Raw genomic sequence first — 24,105 nt, 5'->3', positions numbered from 1 at the left:
TTCTTTAGATTTGGGTGAAATTGCTGCATCTTCCTGTCATAGTGAGAGGGGCCATCTCAATAAAAAAAGGGACACTCTGAGACTGAATCTGAAAGAGACTGTGTTTGACATCTGTCCACCAACTTCCCAGCAAAACAGTATTTCATGGAAAAACAGTGCAGTCCTAGTGAATGAAGGACCAGTTGTTTTGCCAAATAGTAGATCAGATTTGCCAGATGTCTGGATCAGAAGAGCTAGTGATCAACATTCCAGCATTTGAAGTTTGAGAAACCGTAATGCTTCATGATATAAGGGTAAAATTCACAGGAAAATGATTAAATATCAAACACTTTCTTCTTTGGATTAAAACATGTTCCCTTGACATTAGGAAGCAACTGGAGTTTTCAAACATCTAATGAGACTAAGGTTTTTGACTGAAGAGGACTGAATGTGAATAACAGTATAACACAGTATAACACACAGGGCCTTACTTAGCAAGTATAATCCTCATAGACACAAAATGAGAAAATAAACTTTGGTACATCAGAACAGGGATTGATAATCACAACCACTGGACTTTAGTATCAATCCCGCAAACATCGTTTGTCCTACTACAGGCTCATTTCATTTTATAAATTAGTTCATACAGAAAGAAGTGGGCAAAAGGAATGTGGGTTAATATTGACTGTGAAAAGAAAAAACTGTATCAGGATGTAAAAGGTGCTCTTCTAGACAGTGTCAGAAACAATATTAATATTCTTTTAAATTCAGTCACTTTCTACTTCTGCGTTTTAATCTTTTTTCTTCAGCAGTTCAGCTCTCTGCACTGGATTCTGTTCCTCATATGAGAAAACAGTAGCTGTATTAGACATACAGAGGTGATTTAGAAGGGTTAGTGTCATTTACACATATAAGGAGCATAACTTTTAAAGGGGCCTATTTGAGTAAGATCTGGGCAGTTCTTGAAAGTTTAGCTATATTCCATATTTTACCATGGCAATATATGTCTACCTCAGAAAACTTCCACTTCAACTTTTTTTCCTGCTCCAAGTCACACATAGCCCCTGAAAACTGCTCCTCTGCACCTATCAAGTTCTTTTGGGGAAGGGGAGGGAGGGTTGGAATGCTAATTTTCAGTTCTTCATAACTACCTTGAAATGCAAAATCTTTAAGCTAGAGAACTTGGCTCCTTGTTTGGCTTCCTTTTAATATGTGATTTACAAAATCTACCACTAATATGTATTATATAAGCAGTTCTAGTATGCAAAGCTCTGAGTGAGGCCACTCTCTTTTCCTCATGTTCCTTTATAAAATGGCTTCCTATGTCATCTGTACCATCAATTACACATCTTTTGTTAGTGGTGCCATATATATTTTATCAAAGGCTCCATGCTCACCAAACCTTTTAAGAATTGGATTTGATATACTGCTCAGACAAGGTGTATTAAGTGGTTTACAATCAGGTATTCAAGCATTATCTGTCCCGGCAGGCTCACAGTCTATCTAATGTACCCGGGGTTACTTTGAACCCACAACCTCAGGGTGCTGATGCTGTAGCTCTAACCATTAACACCACACTCTTCTCCACAAATTCTAGAGAGATTTTGGATGCATGGACCTAAATACAGACACCCTATAAAAACTTATCTTCACAGAGTCTGGGTTAAACTCTTGTGTTACTGACGTAATGGTAAGTAACACCACAGAGAGGGTTTGCAACATAGATTTCTTTTAAATTTGAGAATATAAAACACTTCCATTTAATACCTGTAATTTAGTAAGCTTGTATTTGTACACAGTAATAATTATTTTTCACCAAAATATTATTTATCCTACGTTTTATAAATCTTTAAAGCAAAAGAAACTTTCTCTATGGTCCTTGCATTTCCATTTCAGAAATCAATTTATTTTCCTTTCTTGTACATAAAATGAATTTTATCTGTTAAAAATAAAGAATATGACAGGTTTCTTGCATGTGGTAAAGTTTTGTTTTCTGTTAAAGCCATTTTATTTGCTTTTTAATTTTTTATGCTGTACATGATCAGACATCAGATAAAATGATTAATTTTTCAGAAGGATTTAATTGAAGATCATAAGTGGCAACATTTCAAAATGATTGGTGATATCAAATGCAATAGGAACAGTAGATGGAATTTAATATGAGGTCTGACAATTAAGCTCATGAACTCATCCTAGAAAAAGTGCTACATCCCTCATTGCTGAATATCACTATGGGAAGCTAAGCACTGATGCCAGCACCTAGTCCATCCTTCAAAGCAATTTTGGAACTCTTTTTCTGGAATGGCCATCAGAGTAGTCGTTGTATTACCCTTGATGTCCTGAATGTCATCAAAATGTCTTCTTTTCAATATTTCCTTTATCTTCAGGTAAAGAAAAAAGTCATTGGGGGCCAGATCAGGTGAGTAGGGAGGGTGTTCCAATACAGTTATTTGTTTACTGGCTAAAAACTCCCTCACAGACAGTGTCATGTGATTTGGTGCATTGTCATGATGCAAGATTCATGAGGGACCATATTTGCACACATCTTTCTCATGCTATACCAAGAATACCATAACAAAATTAATTAAATATTTAATTTATTGATTTCTTTAATTCAATTCATATCCTAAAAACTAACAAAATTTATTTCATCTACATTTAAAATCTAACATAACATGTAATACAAAGTGCTACTAATAACAAAATCATAGGCTAGGGAAAGCTACAGGTACTATCTGGCAGGGATCTCAAAGTCCCTCCTTGAATATGCATTGAAAGCAATGCATGCACATAGATCTCATGCATATTCATTGGGGAAATCCTGAAAACCAGACTGGATTGCGGCCCTTAAGGAGGGACTTTGAGACCCTTGAATTCTAAAGCTTTAAAATAGAGTCCATCAATCAATCTTCAAGGTTCTTAATGATGTTAAGTTTTGAAGCCATTCAGGCCCAATGAAGCTCACTTAACTTGATGAGTCAATTAAAGTTCCAATATCTCCTTGAGTAGTAATCTGTAGGCTTGCCAGACCTGTTGTTCCTTATATTAATGATCCAACTAGAAATGCTTAATCAGTTCTGAGGTTCTCTCTTCTTAATCCTGAAAGTTTTCCAGTTTTAATTACTTATATTGTTCAATCAGCATAAGCCTCCAACTCCAGCTAAGTTTCAGTTGAGTCCATCATCAGGGAGGTTGAAGATATAAGTACTAAGATAATAAGAAGAGTTTTCTAAATACTAAATACTACAACTAGTGCATTTACTAGTCAAATACATTCCAATAACCATTAATCCTCAGTTCCTAGTTATGAATATCTAACTTACAACTGTTTAAACTATTTAAAATCATAACTTTTACCTGAAATTACTTCTGATACAGATCTCCGGCTGAGAATGCCACGATTTTAAGTTAAGATTTTCCTGTTTCTCTATTGATTTTTACTTGGTCTGGTCTGTTTCTCACAGTCATCTGACAATTTTGGCTATAGACCTTTAGTAGACAGCTGTCATTCAGAAAACTCCTTCTCATTTATGACTGTTTAAGGAATGATGATCTCTGAACAAAAGAGAACTAAGTCTGAAATTTATGAACTTAAAATATTATGTCCTCTCAAGTAGGCAGGTTTTCGGTACATTCCAGTAGCACATAGCCTGTGTCAATTACACCAGCTACAGCAAAGAGGAAACTGAGGCCAACTATAAAAGCTCCCTACATGCTCTATGGTGAATGGTTCTAGCTAGAAAGCTAGCAAATCCTTCATCAGTTTCTTCATTATGGTGGTGACAGATGTGCCATGTGAATCTGTAATTTGGCAGGATAATTTATATAAGTAAGGTGGGACATCCTTTAAATTTCTGTCAAAATCACTCTCCAATTTACACACAAATGTACAGTCAAATACCATTCTGTGAAGTATATTTTTAAGCTTCCACAAACACCTTTATTAATAGTAAGAGGGCTCTGGGAATTTTTGATTGTAAATTCTGTTAAAGTGTGTGTCTGTTGAAAATCTACGGTAAATACTCCTGGAACACAGCACTTTTCCTAAACTGCAGTAGAGCTTTTTACCACAGGCCGGCGAGGTAAATGCTCTGATGCTCATTCAATTCCTATGAGCATCAGAGCATTTATTTTGCTGGCCCGTGGTAAGAAGCTCTATTGCAATTTAGTAAAAGCCAGTGTTGTTAGGTAATAGTGGACTTACTTATTTTTTTCACAATATAATTTTCTGCCCTTGCCTTCATTCTGTTGTGGGCTTGATATATGCTACTGAGGTATTTATTTTTCTTTATTATAATTTCATTTATGATAAATGCTAAAAATATAACTGACCTGTACAAGCTTATAATAGTTGTAAGTTGCATAAATATAAAATAAACTAAATGTAAACATATGGGGCTCTTTTCACAAAGCAGCACTACTAATTAGTATGCGCTGAATGTGAAGCCTCCAGGAAATGAATAGTTTTCTTCACATTCATGACGGCGCTAATCAGTAGTGCCACTTTGTAAAAGAAACCCATGGTTTATTAATATTTCATTTAACTGCCTTTTTTTTTTAAATAAGGAAACAAGTCAAAACAAAACAGTATAGTGAGAAAAGAAAATAAGAAAAAACACACACCCAAGATTTACAAACAAACAAAAATCAAATAATCTAAATCTAAAACCAGGAAATCATTTCAAATGACTATTAAATGCCAATGGAAAATTAGGTTTATACCTTCGATAATCTTCTTTATGTTAGTCCCTTCCGGATTCCATACGCTAGGTGTTCAATCCCAACCTGCAATCTAGGCGTTGCAGAAATCCACAAACTTTTCTGAGCACATGCTCTACCCACTTAGCCTGAGAGCTAGCAAACATATCCAGTTAAGTCCCAAAGACAAGCAACATGCCTGAATAAATTCATGACAAGATTCCCAGAAATGTAAGTAATTTTTGAACTGGTTTGCTCTGCAAAATATTAATAAGCGATAAACAGGCACAAAGGCAACTCAGAAAAAACATGGAGGAACAATGTAGAATTAATCTGCTGTGTGCAACGCGCACCCCAACAAAGTTCTCCGGTAATATGTATAGTCACAAAAAATGCTCCACAGGATCTGTCAACTGGCTGGAAAGCATTCAAGTCTGTAAGGATAATCATCAAGGCAGAAAGAAGCAGGCTATTTCAAACAGCTGAGTGTACAGAGAGGGCTGGCCATATGGAATCCTACAGGGACTAACAGAAAGTTTATTGAAGGTATAAACCTAATTTTTCATTCTGTTGTGTCCCTTCCGGATTCCATATGCTAGGTGACGTACCAAAGATCTAGGGAGAGACAGAAGAACCTACCCTCAACACTGAGGTCCTAAAAAGCATCATCAGAACAAGCCGCTACATCCATTTGGTAAAAATGGGGCAAGTATGAAGAGAGGACCAAGTAGCCATCCTGAAAAGTTCATCAGGTTGAATCGATTGAGACTCTGCCCATGACGCAGCCACACTTTCAATCGGGTGGACATTAAGTGATATCGGCAGCTGCATGCCGCGGGCAATGGAAGTCACAGAAATGAACATTCAAATCCATCAAGCAATTGAAACCTTGGCCACCAGCCGACCACGGTGAGATACAGCAGTCAGGAAAAATAGGCAGACAGCTGGAAAACATTAATCCTCTCCAAACAGTGGAGCAAGACTCCCCTAATAGCCAACTTGCACAAGATCCAATCCTTTTGCCCCAAGTCTGTGGAAGGAAAAGCAGACAAATGAATTTCCTGTTTGACATGGAAGGCAGAAACCATTTTCAGTAGAAAGGAAGGTACAGTACGGAGAAAACTCCAGCAACCAGAAAATGGATAAAGGATGCCCCGCACGAAAGAGCCTGAAGCACCAAAAAATGCTGTGCTGAGACAATGGTGACCAAAAAGATAGTCTTGACTGTCAGATCTAGAAGAGAAGCATCCTTCAGTAGCTCGAATGGGCCTCTCCAAGGCCCTGCAGAATGTTAAGATTCCATGAAGAGAAAAGAAAATGCAAGGAAGGTAATAAACTAAGTGCTCCTCCCAGAAACCTGAATACAGCGGGATGAGCAGTAAGTGAACTAGCGCCTCTGCACGCTCTAAAACATGAAAGGCCTGCAACCTGAACTGCAAGGAAGGCCATTACTAAACCTGTTTCTCGGCCCGCCTGAAGAAAATCCAGGACCACCAAAAAGGTAACCTTCTCAGGCTCCATGTGATTCTTAGCATACCACTGTTGAAAAGCCTTCCAGGCTTTTGCATAACACACCATAGTAGAGGGTTTCATCGAGCACAAAAAAAAATTAAGATAACTACATCTGAAAAACCATGCTTCCTCCAAGCTGAGCGCTCAAGATCAAAGTGCTGTGGGATCTCCATGGGCACCAGCCCGAGAAGATATCGATGAAGAGGGGGACAGAGTCTCTCATCCCATGGAAGACTGAGGCCAGTTTGAAGCTACTAGAATCACCAGGCCAGGATGCAATGCTATCTGGTGGAGGATCTTCCCATCCAGAGGTCACGGAGGGAACATCATACAGGAGCTCTTGAGCCAGACAGGACCAAACCATCCAGCTCTAGCTTCCTCACTGTTCGTCGACCAAAAAAGCACCCGGCCTTCAAGATCTCTGCCAAAGCCAACAAGTCCCTCTGGGGCTGACCCCAGCTCTGTATGATCAGACGGAATGCCTCCTGTGAGAGGGACCATGCACATGTCGGCATTTTCTCTGTCATAGCCCCTCAACTGTGGAACGCTTTACCAGCACATTTAAGAGAGGGGAAAAAAAACTTAAGCTGCTTTAAAAGCATCTTAAAGTGTTTCTTTTTAAGATGCTTACAATCTTTAAGACACTAACAACCTATTCCCCTTTTCTATATTCTTCCCCCACCCTATTGTTTTTCCCTGAATGTGTTCTTTTTTCGGTGTATTTCTTCCACATACCTTCTTTCGTGCTAGTTTGTCAGTATGTCTGTAATTCGTAATACTGTTATTGTATTTTTTTTTTCAAAGCAGTTTATTGAACGACAAAGTACAAACCAACAAAGCAGCTGATACATTTACAGAATACAGTGCACAAAACAACAAACCACCAGAACAGGCGGAGACAGTCAATTTTCTTTGACTCTTGGATCCTAAGTTGAGGACTTGAGCATAAATAGCAAAATTTGTTAATTTATGAGTTATATTTACTGTGTAATTGATATCTATTCTATTATTGCTTTCTGTACAAGTGTAATACTTGAAATTTAAATTGAAAAATCAATAAAAGATTTAAGCATAAAAAGATATGAAAGTGTTGCATTAGCGTATAAAAATCTTCATTGGTTATCAGTTGAAAGGTGAATTAAATTTAAATCAGCTTGCATAGTTCATTGTATATTACAGACTAACTCTTCAGATAATCTGATATTGGGGTTTTTTTTATTTGCATTATTCTTCCACCAGATTATATGGTACTTTATTATTACTACATTTTCCACAGATTAGAGGAGTAATGTATAAACGACAGCTCAATTCCTCTCTTGCTTAAGCTGCCATTACAATTTGGAATAATCTACCTGTTTACATTAGAATGGATATCAATTACTTAAGGTTTTGTAAAAATTGTAAAACTTTTTATAGGACTTGTTGTAATATTCATGTTGTTATAATATTTTCCCATAGATTTTACAGCTTCTTTGAATGTACATCTCCTTGATCATTTTTGGTTTACTGTGATTAATAAATTGTGGATTAGATTCGATTTTGATGCAACATATATCTTCTTCAACTAAGTGAAGTGCTTCTACAGCCCTTTCCAATTTCTATTAGTCTGCACTCTGTTTTGTTTTTGCAGATGAAGTGTTATAATCAGTCCCATGACTTGTCTTCATGAAACTTCCCACAGCCTTTCTTAAAGTGCCTTCAAGTTCAACAGATGACTCTCTCACACAACTACACCCAATGAAGTCACAAGCTATGTCTTGCACAGAAAATGCTTTACGAAATTGGTCAACATGGTAAAAACGAAAAAAATTCTCATTCCAAAATCACAACAGTAAAATAAACTACAGGACATAGGCCTTAGATTTACAGATTCAAAGGCAGTAAGCGTGGGACGTATAGTGCAGGTATAAGTCCATGCACGCGTGTGTAAATTTAAATTTAACTGCAGGAGTCTAGGAGACGCCTCAAAGGGTCATGATGCCCTTTACCGGACACAAGCAACGTGTACGGCAAACTACGTCTGTGGACGGAAGCCCTTTCTTTCGGGATTTCCGAGGACGGGTCTTGCATCCTTTCTACAGGCAACTCCCCGACTACAGGGATGTCAACGAGAACCGCGCCCAATGCATCCAAATGCGGTGAGAGACAAAACCAGTCGAAACATTCCCCGGTAGCTGGTAACGGCAGCAAGTCCTACATTCCCCATAACGTTCCTCCTCCAGCTTCACGCTACCCCCGCCCATCCCGCTCAGCCGGAAACAGGAAGTCGTGTCTGAGGAGGGGGCGGGACTAGGGAGAAGGAGTGTTCCGGGGCCGCTGGCGGGCAAATCGAATGAATTGCTGTCATCTGCGGCGACCTGCAAGACCAGTTTGAAGGTAGGGACGAGAGGGAGACAGATAGAACAAGGGAGAGCGGAAGAGAGGATGAAACACCAATGCGTGTGGAAAGGGGTGTGAGGGTCGTCAAATGTGCGTGATTTGGTATCTCTGCGTTGCCACAGTAGCTGAGAGTGGGAGAAAGGTCTGTCCGGTTAGAGCAGTGGTCTCTCAAACTCGCGGCCCGCCAGGTACTATTTTGAGGCGGTATGTTTATCATAATCACAAAAGTAAAATAAAACAATTTCTTGATCATATGTCTCTTTTGCTAAAAAAAAAAAAATAAAAAAATGACAATATTATTATTAAGACAGCCAAAAGGAAAGATTTATAAACTATAAAGAGTTTTACCTCATGCAAAATTGTCATTTCTTTCATGACATTAACTATTTTTTCTGTGGCCCTCCAAGTACCTACAAATCCAAAATGTGGCCCTGCAAAGAGTTTTGAGTTTGAGACCACTGGACAAGAGTCTAGGCAGCTCACCCTTTTCGGATGCTTTGCTGTGTTAGGAGTAACGAATTATGCTCGTAAACCAAGGTACCACTGTAAAATCAAATGGTGTGACCATGTAAGGTGGGGGGAGGGACCAAACAGCTCTTGTCTATTAACATGTTATGTTACTGTGTATGTTGGACCCTAGCAGAGGGGTTCTTTTACTAAGGCGCGCTAGCCATTTAGCGTGCGCTAAACGCTAACACGTCCATTATAGTCTATGGATGCGTTAGTATTTAGCACACATGAAATTGACTAGTGCGCCTTAGTAAAAGGACCCCAGAGTGACTGACTTTAATTTATAAGAAAACCATTCTCTGATTCCTCCAGTACATTGCTACTCTTCAATTTTGCTCATAGATTAACCAGTTGGCAGCTAACTCAAAACTCAAAAAGGAAGTGCTAGTAAGTTTCCACCACCTCAAAAGCTCTTGCTTTGTGGTTTCAGATAGAGATGCTATGTTTGAATGTATAGCCCTTGTTGAAAATTTTAATGTATACTGCAATAGTTTCATAACTGAATGAAATTGAGTTGAATTGATGATCTGGATCTACTGTATTCCAGTTTTTAGGACCCTTTGATGCAGGCTGCAATGGAAAAGTCAAAAATCCCAGTCTGGGTTCATCAAGGATCAATGCAGTCTGGCAAAGATTTTATAACAGGTACAGTGTATGGCCCAAAGACAATTTGCATTATTACTTTATCTTTCACACACTTCAAATAGCTAAAAAAAAAAATCTTTTCAGGACAAATTTAATATTTATCAACTCATTAATGATGTAAGATTTTAGTAGAATTGATACAAATTTGTTTTTTAGTTCCCTTTCACCATGCCCGATCAGCCAAGACAAATGGGTTATGTCCTCCTGTCATCCGATGGAGCCAAAGAAAAACAGCTCAGAGCTGATCCTGGTGGAACACAGACCAGTTCTGGGGGATGATGCAGGCAATAGTTTTTTTGGAACTAATTTCCCTTCTTCTTGGAAACATCTTAGATAGCTAGGATTGATGGAGGCCAGTCTACAGAGGTCAGGAATGCTAAACCTGATGGTGTTGAGTCTCTCTTTCCCCCCTCCCCCCACAGTTCCCTGTAAGGGTTGTAGCTGCAGTGCCTGCTGTTCTCCATACCTACATTCCATGAGCGCTGGCTGATCCAAGTCTTTGGAGTTTCAAGTTTATTAAATTTTTGTTATGTACGCAATATCAAAAGCTTCAAAGCGTATAACATTTTAAAAATGAGGGGCAGAACAAAACTATCCATTCTAATACATAACTGGTACGGAAGGTGAAGGGGATGAACTACAAATTTTTAAAGAGAGAAAGAAAACATTTAGCGGGGAGCACATTTGGTAGGTAACACAAAAAAAGGGGGGGAAAAGATGTATCTGTAATCTATACAGTAATCTAATTTAGATCTAAGAAGTTTAGTGATTTATAAAATTGTGTTGTCTAATTTTCAAAAGCGTCTTTGAACAAAAAACTTTTCAAGGAACGCTTGAATTTGTCTAAAGAAGATTCATTACGAATATAAATAGGTAGATTGGAGGAGGAAAAGAAAAAAATCTCTTCAGTGCAGTCCAGACCCAGCCTGCCTCCTGGTTTGTTATAGTGCTGTGTCAGATTAGGAGTTAAGTGGTCTGAAGTGATCACACTCATCCTACTTCACTTTCTCTCCATTTGTTTCCAGTATGTCCAGGGTGGAAAATGGAGGTAATATGTTTCAGGTAAGTCATGGAAGTTCAGCATGCTAGCCAGTGCAATTGGTCTAGCTTGGAAGCAGGCAAGCAGAGACCAAGTGGACAGCTTCGATCTGTGGAGGTTAGCTAAAAGCAAAGCTGGAGAAATCCCCCAGACTGAGCTGTGGCTTGAGCCATGTGCATGGAGTGCAACCTGGTTAGAGCTCCTGTGTAGATGGGATCCCCAGACTTTTAACATATTTGTTTTTGCACCACATTTACTTAAACCTGCTGAACTCTAGCTTTATTTCTTCTCTGATTAGAGAAATGGGAAAGTTCATGAAGGCTACTCTTAGCTATGGCAGTCTGTACAGCTCCTGTTCTCTGCTGAGTTAATATTTCAGCTGGTGAACACTTATATATCAGAGCTCTTCCTCATTCCCTCCCTGCTAGAGGAGCAATAATAGGAACAGCTTGCAGAACCAGCTCTGCCTTTCCACACAAGTGAAGTGAAGTTTTCCAGGGTGCTTTTAAAGCCAGATTAAACCTGTGATACATGAACAATTTTCTGCAGCTCAAGGAAAATTAAAAAAAATCTAGTGCTAATGTTCAAGGCCCTCAAACTTGGAACTCATTGCCGATATATGTAAGAGAGGAACCCAACCTTGACAGATTTAAAGGAAAACTCAAATGTTTTCTCTTCAAGGACACATTCAATGCATAAATGCTATGAGACCATTAACTTTAGATATGACCTACCTTAGTGTTTTTCCTTTTATGTCTCTTTTCCTTACTTATTGTAGTTCTTCCCACTATCCTAAAGTTTCATATCATAAACCGTTTGTCTATTGTTAAGTCTTCTATCCATCTTAATATATTGTTTATCATATACTTTTTAATTTTGTACATCGCTTTGAAAATTTTTTTGACAATGCAATAAAATCAAATGTGGAACACGCTACCTAATAATATTCATCAGATCTCTGTATTTTTATCTTTTTGTAAATCATTGAAGGTTTACTTTTTTCAGGAAGCTTTTGGAAATGTATCATGGGATGAAATTGCTGCCTGTGAAGTTAAGGTTTTAATTTTCTTTTCTTTTCTGATAAGATTTTAATGATTTTACCGTATTTTTCACTCCATAAGATGCACTTTTTTATCCCAGGACAAGCAGGCAGCATATTCTCACTGATGGGTGATGTTTTTTGGTGTTCCCGGGACCGTTCTTGGACATGTTTCTTTTGCACAAAGGACCAGGTGTGTTTCTCCGATCACATCTGTGTAGCAGTCTTCATTTTCATGGAGGCTGTTCTTCGTGTACTCCTACAAGCCTAGTCTCTATGAGTTTTGTTCATATGGCGATTTTTATATGTTTAATGTTTTCACCCTGATCTCAGACTCTGTTTTCTCTTTAGAGTCTCCGTGGGATCTTATGAAGTCCTTCCTGTTTTCTCCTGCTTATTCTCTTTGAAGGGTTCTCGTCAATTACTGAAATTAGACAATCTCATCCTTTTTTCTGTTCATTTTCAAAGACACGGGACGACTGTGTTTTTTCTGGATCTTGGACCTCATGGTTCTACTTCCTGGTTTTCCAGGCAGCCGCCACATGCTCTAATTCATACGGCTTTCAAGCTGTGCTTTTCAGTTCTACTTGCCAGTATAGGTTTTTTCCCTTCTACTATGATTTGCTCCCAGATTCTTCAGGAGCCATCTGATTGTGCTGGCCATATCTATTCCATTACAGGGCCTTCTCGTTTTTTCCTTTTTTAAACATCTTGGTTTTCCCCGGTTGTTTTTGCCAGGGATATGGTTCAGACGCTTTTCTCAACCATCTCATTTTCTTTAGATTTTCAGTTTCCATACCCGAATTCATGTCTGTGTTTCCTTGGGGTACTCCTTGACACTCTTCTGAGAGTTTCTCTTCTTTTAGATTGCTTTCAATCTCTCATCCATCTGGGTCCACAGTTGTTTCTTTTTTCAATCCTTTCCTGCCAGACACCTGATGATTCTTCTGAGCAACAGGACTTCTCCTGTTTTCTATTATGCCACGGGTCGGACTACCTTATTGTACTCCTCAGTGGTCTTTTGTTTTCCAGTGGTAGCAGACGAGGGCTTGTCTCTCAAAGCATGTAAATCTTTGATTTGCAGTTGCTTCTATTATGGCTGATCTCCTCTAGTCTTCTGGAGGTTCCCTTTTTTATTTGTCCCCTCCTTGCATGGTCATCATGCCTGATGCATCGTTTTTCTGTATGTGGGGTTCATATGGGCAATCTGCAGCCTCAGGGTCTTTCGACTGCCAGGCATCAGAAATTTCCCATCCTTTTCCTAATTTTTTGAGTGGTGTTTTTAGGCCCTCATGGTTTTTCCTCGCCTAATCTGTCCTCAAGTCCTCCTCCCTTGCACAGTCAATTCAGTGGTTATACACTACATGTAGTTGAGCAAGGAAACTGGGGCTCTTTCCTGTTATGTCAGGAGGCCCTGTTTTTTTTATGGATTTGAGAGGCAATTTGCTATCTGCTCTTACTGCTATTCATGGGGAGCTTAATTTCCTAGCAGACAATTTCAGGAGGATTCTTTATTCTTTTTACTCCAGACTTTTCTTCCTTCTTCGTCTGGCAACAGTTATTTTTCTCCTGGATTGGACGAGCATATTTTCATATGCATTCTCTCCACTTCGTCTCCTGTTGGGTATTTTATTCAAGCTCATGTGAGATGTAACCACCATGCTGCTCTTTACTTCATGGTGGCCCAGGCAACATGGGTTCGCCCTTCTTTTTCAACTCAATTTTTAGGGAGTCCTATCTTCTTCTAATTTTCCTACTCGATTCATTCTGACTTAGGAATCTTTGACTTATTCCAATCTTCATTGGTTTTTCCTTGGGCTGCATCCGTTTCATTTACATCTTTTTCAGCCCGTTTGTTGATTCTGGATGTCTCCAGTACACCAGCCACTCACCCTTGTTCATATCAAAAGTGGTTTTGGTTTCTTTCCTGGTGTCTTTTTTTCTCTGCCTGTTTCCACCTTCCTAGCCGGTGGTATTTTTTCTTTGTTTGATTCTAGTCTCGAGTCTATATCTCTCAGACTTCTTTTTAATGTTATTGCATTTTTTCCCTTGATCTGTCGAGGGGCAACCTTTTTTCTGTTTCTCCTCTGGTTTCCAGATTCATGACAGGTTTTTCATGTGTGTAACCACACCTCATGCCTTTCCTACTGGGTTTCCAGATTTCTGATGGAATTTCTTTTCCCTGTGAAACCATCTCTACAGTCTCCTTCTGTCGTTTGGACTCTTCCTGTAGTTCTTTACTGTTTGTTGCTGCTACCTTTTGTAACAATGGGATCAGCCCAACTTGAGTTACCTGGAAAATGGTTTTTCCTTCTCTCTCTCTCACCTCTGCCAGGAGGGTCAGTAAGCTTCATGCTATGCTAGCAGATTCATCCTTGCCAGTCTTTCATCATACCACGGTGATTCTGTATTCATGTCTACAGTCTCTTCTACTTTTTTTCAACTCACTCAGTCAATTCTTCTGTCTGTGTTGTTTCCTGCACCTTGTTTTTCCTACGAGACCTCTTGTTTTGTATATTTTGGACTATAAGCGGTTTTTTATCCTCCTTGATTCACCGGTCAAAGCCGCAGTGATTTTATCCCAACTTGTTCTTTTGATTCAACCCAATTTGGGTATTCTATATTCGTGAGAACGATTTTACCCTGGCTGATTGCCCGCCTCTCGTTCTGCTTTTACTCAGACTGTCCTGGCACAGGGATATCGGGTCTCAGTCCCTGAGTTCGAGTTCTGGCAGCTTTTGTTGTTTTTCCCTTTAGGATCTTTGAGGAACTCTGTCCAGCTGCCACTTGGTCCTCAGTTCATACCTTCATTTCTCACTACTGTCTGGATTTTTTCTCCAGACGGGATGGGCACTCCGGCCATTTTGTATTTCAAATTATATTTTCTTTGGCCAACACTCCCACCATCCCATTTCTGTTAGCTTGAAGGTCACCCATCAGTGAGAATATGCTGCCTGCTTGTCCTGGGATAAAGCACAGTTACTTACTGTAATAGGTGTTATCCAGGGACAGCAGGCAGATATTCTCACAACCCACCCACCTCCCCGGGTTGGCTTCTTAGCTGGCTTATCTTATCTGAGGAACCGCGTGCCTATGTCAGGTGGGAAGGCACTTGCGCATGCGCGGTGTGGGCTATTGAGAACTTTCCAAGTTCTTGAAGTGTCCATATTGGGGCTCACCCATCAGTGAGAATATCTGCCTGCTGTCCCTGGATAACACCTGTTACGGTAAGTAACTGTGCTTTTCCACCCAAAAGTGGGTGGAAATCTCGGTGCATCTTATGGAGCGAAGGTACAGATTTTAACCCCCCCCCTGCACCGTTTTAACCCCCACCGCACCGTTTTAAAACACTCACCCACCTACCTGCCCACCACCGTCGCTGCACATTTTAAAACACCTACCTGCCTGCCGCCTCCTCCTCCATTGTCATCACAGTACCTGGTGGTCCAGCATGTATCCCTCCCTCACTAGCGGCACACAGGTCAGGAGCGCAGATGTCAGGAGCAAGCTTTCCACACTCCTGCATGGGCCTGCGCTGTTTTCTAAATGGCTGCTGTCAGTTCTCGTGAATCCGCAAGAACTGACCCCAGCCATTCAGAAAACGGCACTTAAATCAGGAATGTAGAATATTACAGGAACACTATTCAGGCTGATATAAATCATTTTCCATAAAGCATGTTTTGCATGTGGATCATGAGTTGTATAAAATGGTGCTGCTGAATACATGTGCTGACAATAAGGTGTGTATTTATTCCTGTGCTTGGTATTTTCAGAGGTAGTTTGTGAGGAGAAGTATGATATACTACTACTACTTATCACTTATATAGTGCTGAAAGGTGTATGCAATGCTGTACATTTTGACATTTATAGATGGTCCCTGCTCAGAAGAGCTTACAATCTAATTTTGACAGACAGACATGACATATAGGGTTGGGGATGCAGAACACAAGGTGAAAGGAGTTAGGAGTTGAAAGCACTCTCAAAGAGGTGGGCTTTTAACTGGGCCATGAACACTTCCAGAGACAGAGCTCGCCGTAGGGATTTGGGTAGCTTGTTGCAAACATATGGTGCAGCAAGGCAGAAGGGACGGAGTCTGGATTTGGCAGAAGAAGAGAAGGGCACAGAAAGAAGGGACCAGCTGAGCGGAGCTTGGGGGGGAGGTCATAGGGGGAGATAAGTGAAGAGGGATAGTGAAGGGCAACTGAGTGAGAGCATTTGTGCGTCAGTAAGAGGAGTCTGAATTATATTTGGAAATGGATGGGAAGCCAATGAAGTGATTTTAGGAGAGGGGTAACGTGAGTAAAGCAGCTCTCCCGGAATATGAGTTGTGCAGCTGATATACTGTAGATATGTTTTATAAAATGAGTAAATACTGTATATGCACATACCATGGAGCAACTGTAAATTTATGCACTACTGAGAATGGTTCCAAGTGCCTATTTTATCAAAGCACACAAGTACTTATGTCACATGGTAATTTTACAAAACATTTTCCATGTTTGAAATGCTCTGCAAATGTAATATGGCTGTTATACGTGTATATCATTCATGCAGTGTTATAAGCATGCAGGCCAAAAAGCACACATGCTTTTATGGGATCCACATGTACATGTTCCCACGGGTATAGTTGGAGAGGAAGAGAGGCAGAGTTGTGAAGTTTGTATGGGAGCAGTGTGCTATTAGATTATTGTAGGAGCCCATCTTCCTCGCAGAAAATATATGCATTTTTAAATATTCATATTTATTTTAAAACATTTAATAAACTGCTGTCATTGCAATTGATACACACACTCATATAATAATAATAATAACAGTTTATATACCGCAGGACCGTGAAGTTCTATGCGATTTACAAAGATTAAAAGATGGTACAAATAGATTGAACTTAACATGGTGGAAGCTAGTGATTAACAGCTCAAGGGATCAGTTATTGAGGAGAAAGAGTTGTATGGGTCAGCTGTCTAGATATTTCAGGAACAGATATGTTTTTAGGCGTTTCCTGAATTCCCCATAAGTAGTAGGCATAAGCAATTGTTCTAGATCTTTACCCCATAATGCTGCCTGATGTGAGAAAAGGTATTGATGGTGTCTTTTGAGTTTACATCCTCTAACTGGAAGGGAAACGAAGTTCAAATGTGAACTTCTCTTATGTCTGTTGGCTGAGAAGGAGAAAAGGTCAGTTATGTATTTAGGGGCTAGACCACAGTTCTTCAACCGCCGGTCCGCGGACCGGTGCCGGTCCGCAGAAAATTCCTGCCGGTCCGCGCAGGACCGGCGAGATGGACGCCGTTAAATTTCCTGCCCCGATGGTGTTTGCGGAAATCTTCTGTTCTTCCCAGCCTCGGGCGATCAAGACAGGCTGCCGACGTCGGCCATTCCCTCTGTGAGTCTCGCCTATGCGGAAACAGGAAGTTGAAACAAAATAGGCGGGACTCAGAGAGGAAAGATCCCGATATCGGCAGCCTGTCTTGATCGCTGCCCCTGCCGAGTCACCGAAGAGGGCCGCGGGGAAAGTGCAGGCAGAGAGGAGATGGTCAGCGTGCGCAGGGGGGGGGGGGGGGCGTCAGCGTGTCGATTGGGGCCATCAGCAGCGTTTGTGCTGAGAGTCTGCCCACGTGCAGAATGCGGCGGGTAGGGGCCTCCGGCTCGTCTTGGGCGGCAGGGCCTGCAGCGCAAAGCTGTTTTTGCAGACTTGGGGGGGGGGGGGAGTCGCGAATGTGCAGGGCACAGCAGGAGTAAGATCATGGGGAGCCTTCAACAGTGGCTGTCTCCTCTCCTAGCAGCTCTGTACTTACCAGGGCAGTGATTTACTTTGGCAACTTCCCCTTTCCTCAGAGGCAGCAATGGACCCAAGGCTGCCTAAGGAAATCACTGCTGCAGGCAAGTACTGAGAGCTGCTGGAAGGAGAGGAAGCCACTGTTGGAGGCTGGGAAGCTGATGGATAAAGGGAGAGCTGCTACTGGACCTGGAGGGAGGTAGAAGGAGAGATGCTACTGGGAGGGGATGAGGGAAAGGGATAGGAAGAGAGTTAATGTTGGATAGGGGGAAGGAGGGAAGGGAGAAGGGAAAAAGGAAAGAAACAGGTGGCAGGGAGATTACAGGAGAGGAAGGGGGTCAGAGTGGAATGGAGAGATCAGATGAGGGAAAGGGGAGAGACAGAGGAATGAGAAAGTAGAGAGAGATTGATGCTGGAAAGGGGGCCAGCAGAGAAATGAGAGAGGGATAAAGATGCTAGATCTGGTGTAGGAGAGATAAAAATGAAGAAAGCAGTGAAGCTGGAATGAATGATGTAAAAAGGAGAGAGGAGGCACAGGCTGGATGGAAAGGGGAGAGGGGCATAGAAAGAAGTCAGATACATATGGAAGGGGGAGAGGCCAGACAGTGGATGGAACGGGCAGACGCTGGAAGGAAGAGTGGAAAGAAGATGAAAGCAGAGACCACAAAAGGTAGAAAAAAATCATTTTATTTCTATTTTGTCATTACAATATATCAGATTTGAAATATATATCCTGCTAGAGACATAACTGGGGACTGCAAAGCCTAACACTATTCCTATCATGTGTGACTGCAGTATTCTGTTAGCATGATATTTCTGTGTAGCATTCTGTAATAATTTGGCTTGTTCAGTTTTCTTGATAGTAGAGGGGATATATGTGAAGGGGAGGGGAGACAGGGGTTTTGTTGGTCTTTGCTCTGAATATTTATATTTATAAAATGACAATTGTACAGAATATTGTTTCTTTTTATACTTTAATAAAATACGTTCAATATAAAATCATAACTGAGGCTTGTGCAGATGGGATCAGATGGTTTGTGGGGACCGAGCTTGCGGAGATGGGGCGAAAATGTGTTTTTTTATTTCGGTCTTAGTAGTTTGCCGGTCCACAAAATAATTATTTTATTTCTGCCGGTCCACGGGTGTAAAAAGGTTGAAGAACACTGGGCTAGACCATATAGTACTTTAAAGCAGAAACAGGCGAACGTAAACTTTACGCGTGCCTCCATCGGCAGCCAATGCAGCTGTCAGTAGTAAGGTGTCACATGATCAAACTTCTTCAGCCCAAAAATCAGTTTGACCGCTGCATTTGCACTAATTGTAATCGTCGCGTATTCTTTTGGGAAATTGTCATTCAAAGTTAGGTGCTGTTTGTAGGATTGTGCTGGTATGTGTCACATACTTAGGCACCAATTTGTTAGGCAGTGTTTTCTTGGCCTAAAATACTGGTGCCTATCTTGGTCCACACCCAAAGTCTGCCCCTAACCATGCCTACTTTCCAGATAGGTGCCTCATTGTAGATGACTACAATGAGGGGACATGATTGAGACGGGGACATGATTGAGAGAGGGGACATGATTGAGACGTTTAAGTATGTCACTGGTCGCATCAAGTTAGAAGATAATATTTTCCTTCTTAGGGGACCCTCAGCCACAAGAGGACACCCGCTGAAAATAAAGGGCGGGAAGTTTCATGGCGACACCAGGAAGTACTTCTTCACTGAAAGAGTGGTGGACAGCTGGAATAGGCTCCCAGTACAGGTGGTTGAGGCCAGCAGCGTGCAAGTTTTTAAGATCATTTGGGATGCTCATGTCGGATCTCTTCGAGGGAAAGGGTCATCAGAGAGCAATTAACTAGGGGGGTGGGTCAATGGAGTAGGCAGACTCGATGGGCCTTGGCCCTTTTCTGCCGTCACTTTCTATGTTTCTATGTTTATCGAGTTAGGCGGTTACCCGAAAATTTATATATATTTTTTTATTGGCTTTCAATGGTGCTATTCAATTAACAGCGCCAATTCAACCAATTAATAAATTGAAGGGAAGATTCTCAAATGTTCGTAGTAAAATTCGATGGGCTGCTGTCGCATTCGCTACTATAACAATTTAAAAAATGTGAGTCATTCTTTAAAAAACATGCATGCAAATGAGGTTCGCGGATAGTTGCTAAATTTGCATGTGCCCATCACTGGTAATAACGATAGGCAAATGTGCAGAATAAAAGCACAAATTTAAAAATACCAAATCAAAGATTGGCAGGAGGGATGCCGACTCCCTCCCACTGCCGAAGTCAAGCAACCCCCCCCCCACACACACACAGCATTTAGAGAGATGCCCACTCCCTCCTGCCTTCAAGCAACACCCCCCACTTGGCAATGGGAGAGATGCCCATTTCCTCCCACTGCCAAGCAGCACCCTCGATGACAGCCCCCCTCCTGGCAGCGGAAAAGATACCCACTCCCCCCCACCGCCGTTGTGCCTCCAACACCCCCCTGTACCCCCTTACCTTGCTTGGCGGCGGAAGGCAGTGGGCATCTTGCCCACTGCCAGGGGATGTATGTATGGAGGGGATGGTTGCTTGGCAGAGGCAAAATTTTCTGGTAGGTCTGAGCTGTCAAGCCTTACTGTCAATGCCTGAGCCAATCAGGGCTCAGGCACTGCCCAAAAAGTAAGGCAATGACAGCTCAGATCTGCCGGAAAATTTTGCTTGCAATTGTAAGACGGTGAGGTTAGAGAATTGCCCAGAGTGCTTCTTTAAACATTAATGACTTCATTGTAATTCATTTGCATGGCAGAGTCAGAGACTGCTAGGAATCTCAGAAAAGACCATGGTAAGTTGTTTAGATAACCTGCTGCTAAAATACGGTTTAGTGACCATGTTAAAGTTTTGAGAATCTTTCCTTGTGTTGGGCACCTCGATTGCCTAGGTGCGCTGATCTGGGACCTAACTAGACATTTTTTAGAATCAGGGCCAAGGTGCCTAATAGCATGGTTCTGATCTTCTTTGTTTTCATCTTACTCAAAGAAGTTTATAATGATTCTAGGCATCTTTCAGCCATTGAGCCCAGTTTATTCTCTTGTTTGAATTGATAAGTTTGGGTATTTTTTTTCAGCTTAAACTTGATTCTTGTATTTGTATTGCAATATTTGTTTTAAACAGATACAAATTTACCATGTCCCAAGAAAATCTGCCCGTCCAATCCAGGTCTACCACTTTTCAGTAAAGACCCCAACATCAATTTTGCAGCGAAAGATTCGGTGAATGGAGTATTCAAAGCTACGAGTCAAAGGTAAATGCAGATAATTTCTGAATAGATTGAGTTTTTTTGTGCAACTACAGAACAGGTACAAGTGAATCGATCTTTTTTTTTTTTATACTCCATCAAAAATTACAAAAACTAGGGGATATTCAATGAAGTTACAGGAAATTATTTTTAAAACACCTAGAGAATAATTAAGCTCCTGAATGCATTGCTGGAGAATGTGGTAACAGTGGTTTATTTATTTTAGGTATTTATATACTGCCTATCAAAGTTAAGTAGTTAAAGTAGATGGGTTTAGAAAAGGTTTGAGCAAGTTCCTGAGGAAAAGTCCATAGTCTGTTACTGAGACAGATATAGGGGAAGCTACTGCTTTCCCTGGGATCAATAGCATGGAATGTTGCTACCATTTAGGTTTCTGCCAGGTACTTGTGATTTGGATTGGCCACTGTGGAAACAAGATACTGGGCTAGATGAACCAATGGCCTGACCTAGTATGGATATTCTTACAACTTTTCCTAGGGAAGGGTGTTTTGGCACCAGTGCTCTGTGAGCTACATTGTTGTTTAGAGTTTATATACTTCATATATAAAAGTGATAAATTCAGTTCCAGTGCAGGAGAGACAGGAGTCCTGACTAGTGGGTTCTCTCCCCTTACCTGCAAGACTGCAGAAGGTATCATTTACATTTTTCTTCAACTCTGCCTCTTTGTGTCACTGGGCAGCGCCTTTTTCCTTCTACAAACAAGTTTAGAAGGTATCTCTTGTTCTGCTCTGCATCTGTTTTATTATTTGGGGGGGTTGGGGGTTATCCAATTTTGAGGCTTCCTGGTACTATGGAAGTTACCAGAGATCCTGGAACAGCTCTGCCTGGGAGAAGATACAGTCTCTGGTTCAGAGGACTGTAGCTGGGGGGCAACCCTTTAGTGCACCTACCTGGCTGGTCTGCACTAACTTTGGACAGCTCGGGGAGGGTTCCCCTGGAAACGCAGCTTGCCCTGAATTTTTTCAGGTGCTGGAGCGCATGCTGAGTGACCCCAGATTGGTTTGTAGGACTGTAATGCTTGCCAGCTAAAGTCCCCCCCCCTCTCCGGTTCTAGACCTGTGAGATCTCTGTAAAAGGCAGCTTGAAGAGGCAAGCCCCAGAAGGAATTTCAGACTTGTATGTGGCAGAAATCTTCTCCATGTTCCAGCTGCAATGAGAGCTGATTCAGGGCCTAGTACCTTTCCTGTTATGTGAGTACAGCACATTATCTGCCTCAGATCACCTCGATTTTGCTAATAATCGAGTTTGATGGACTCCCCAGACCTTTCTACCCCTGTATCATGCCATCTTTGCGCTTGATGGTCAGCTGAGGAGCATCTATGTGCCACTGGGCATGTGAGGGGGGTGGGAGTGCTGGGATTAGCCCCCTCTAGTCCCTCCAGGACCTTGAAGTCACAGGATGCTTGTGTGTTGGGTCAAAAATCCCTTCTAGAGCCCTTGAATAATGACTTGGCCTCGGCGGTGAAACGCAAGTGCACAGACGCCTGGGAGCCCATGAAATAAGAAGGGCCCCTATGGAGAGGTCATCTGGAGATCCAGTGCAGTGGTTTGACCGGGAAGAATGGGAGTGAGGGTTCATGTCTCTACTCCCTCAGAGTGAATCCTCTGGATTAGAGGATTCCGGGTCTCAGGTGGGCTATAGTAGCCAAGAGTTAGTGGCAGCCCTGAATCAGGGAAAGGACCTGATGGTGTGCAGGCTTTTCAATCCGGCAGACCTGGTGCGGGAATTGAATATGGATCTCTCACAGACTTCCTGTATTCAAATTTCTCTTATGAGTAGCTCAGCTCTAAATCTCACTCCATGTTTTTCCCTTCACATCCTGAGATAGCTGTGATGCTAACGGAGCATTGGGAAGTATAAGAGGGCCCTCTGAAGGCTACCAAGGCTATGATGAAATTGTACCCAATGGCTCCTGAGTTTAAAACATCTACAATTGATACAAAATACTGAAGCTCAGCTGATTGTTAGTAAAAATAAATTTGAACATGTTGCACCCCTCTTGAGAACACTACATTGGCTTCCTATTCAGTCAAGAGTCAAGTTCAAATGTGCCTGTCTAGTTTTTAAAATATTTTATGGACAATTAGGTGATTCAGTTTTACCATTGCCTTTAGGTCTGCCACGACAATGTGTCATAGATCTTCTACTGCTTATAAGCGGTTCATAGACAACCCTGCGAAAGACAAAGGCGCGCGCCGACAACTGAGCGCAAGACGGAGGCGCGCGCTGAAGAAAATTACAGTTTTTAGGGGCTCCGACGGGGGGTTTTGTTGGGGAGCCCCCCAGTTTACTTAATAGAGATCGCGCCGGCGTTGTGGAGGGTTTGTGGGGTTGTAACCCTCCACATTTTACTGTAAACTTAACTTTTTCCCTAAAAACAGGGAAAAAGTGAAGTTTTCAGTAAAATGTGGGGGGTTACAACCCCCCATAACGCCCCCAAAACGCGGCGCGATCTCTATTAAGTAAAGTGGGGGGTTCCCCCCCACACACACCCCCCGTCGGAGCCGTAAAAACAGTAATTTTCTGTGGTGCACGCCTCTGCGCTGCGCTCAAATGTCTGGGCGCGCCTTTGTCCCAGCGCGCTTTTGACCTGACACCCTTATAAGCTGCCTTTCCATCGTTTAAAGGTGTTCAGTCAAGGAGTCAAGTCTTCCGTTCTTACTCTTTTTCTATTTACCACTCTATGGAATGAGTTATCCATCAGTCTATGGTCATACACTATCTATCAAATCTTTTGAAAAAGATTCAAGACTTTCGTGTTTTCTGTTATTTCTGTTAGTTTTTCTGTTTGTTTTTTTTAGTATAATTAATGCAAAGTTTTAAATTAATACACTGTGTAAAGAAGTCTTAATGGAAACCACACTGAGCCCTCCTTTGTAGGGATGATGTGATATATAAAACAAAGGATTAGTTTAGATTAGATTCACTAGTGGCACAAGACCTTTGCAGAGGTCGTTGGATAAGCTGAGCTGTTGAGCTCATGTTGTTATTGCGGCACTAGCACCATCCTGATGAAGAATCGAAACGCGTTGGTGGGGAGCAGTGCAACAACATGATTAAGCTAAGTTCTTAAGTATATGTACCTGAAGATATAGGAAATGAAATGACTAATTATAATTAAAGTGCTTCTAATGAAAGAGTGAAGCTGTATGAAAAGATGAATTGAATATGTGTTGAGAAAAATGAGAAGAAAATAATTAAATAATTAAATATAAAAACAAGTTCT

The 24,105-nt window shown here is 41.4% G+C and overlaps 1 protein-coding gene across 4 annotated transcripts in view; it reads left to right on the top strand.

The window, feature by feature from the left end:
- Nucleotides 1-8,416: 8,416 nt before the first annotated feature.
- Nucleotides 8,417-24,105, top strand: part of LOC117364266 — a 64,401-nt gene continuing 48,712 nt past the window's right edge. The window contains exons 1-3 of one of the 4 annotated variants that reach the window (XM_033953289.1): nt 8,417-8,565; nt 9,626-9,723; nt 20,734-20,863. In XM_033953289.1, the coding sequence (XP_033809180.1) occupies nt 9,642-9,723; nt 20,734-20,863 (212 nt within the window). In that variant the 5' untranslated portion in view covers nt 8,417-8,565; nt 9,626-9,641. The other 3 variants (XM_033953290.1, XM_033953291.1, XM_033953293.1) reach the window with 3 other exon arrangements.

This window comes from Geotrypetes seraphini, chromosome 7, assembly GCF_902459505.1.
Source record: "Geotrypetes seraphini chromosome 7, aGeoSer1.1, whole genome shotgun sequence".
NCBI classification, from domain to species: domain Eukaryota; kingdom Metazoa; phylum Chordata; class Amphibia; order Gymnophiona; family Dermophiidae; genus Geotrypetes; species Geotrypetes seraphini.
The sequence above is the reverse complement of the archived record's forward strand: the minus strand, read 5'-3'. Positions and strand labels throughout refer to the sequence as shown.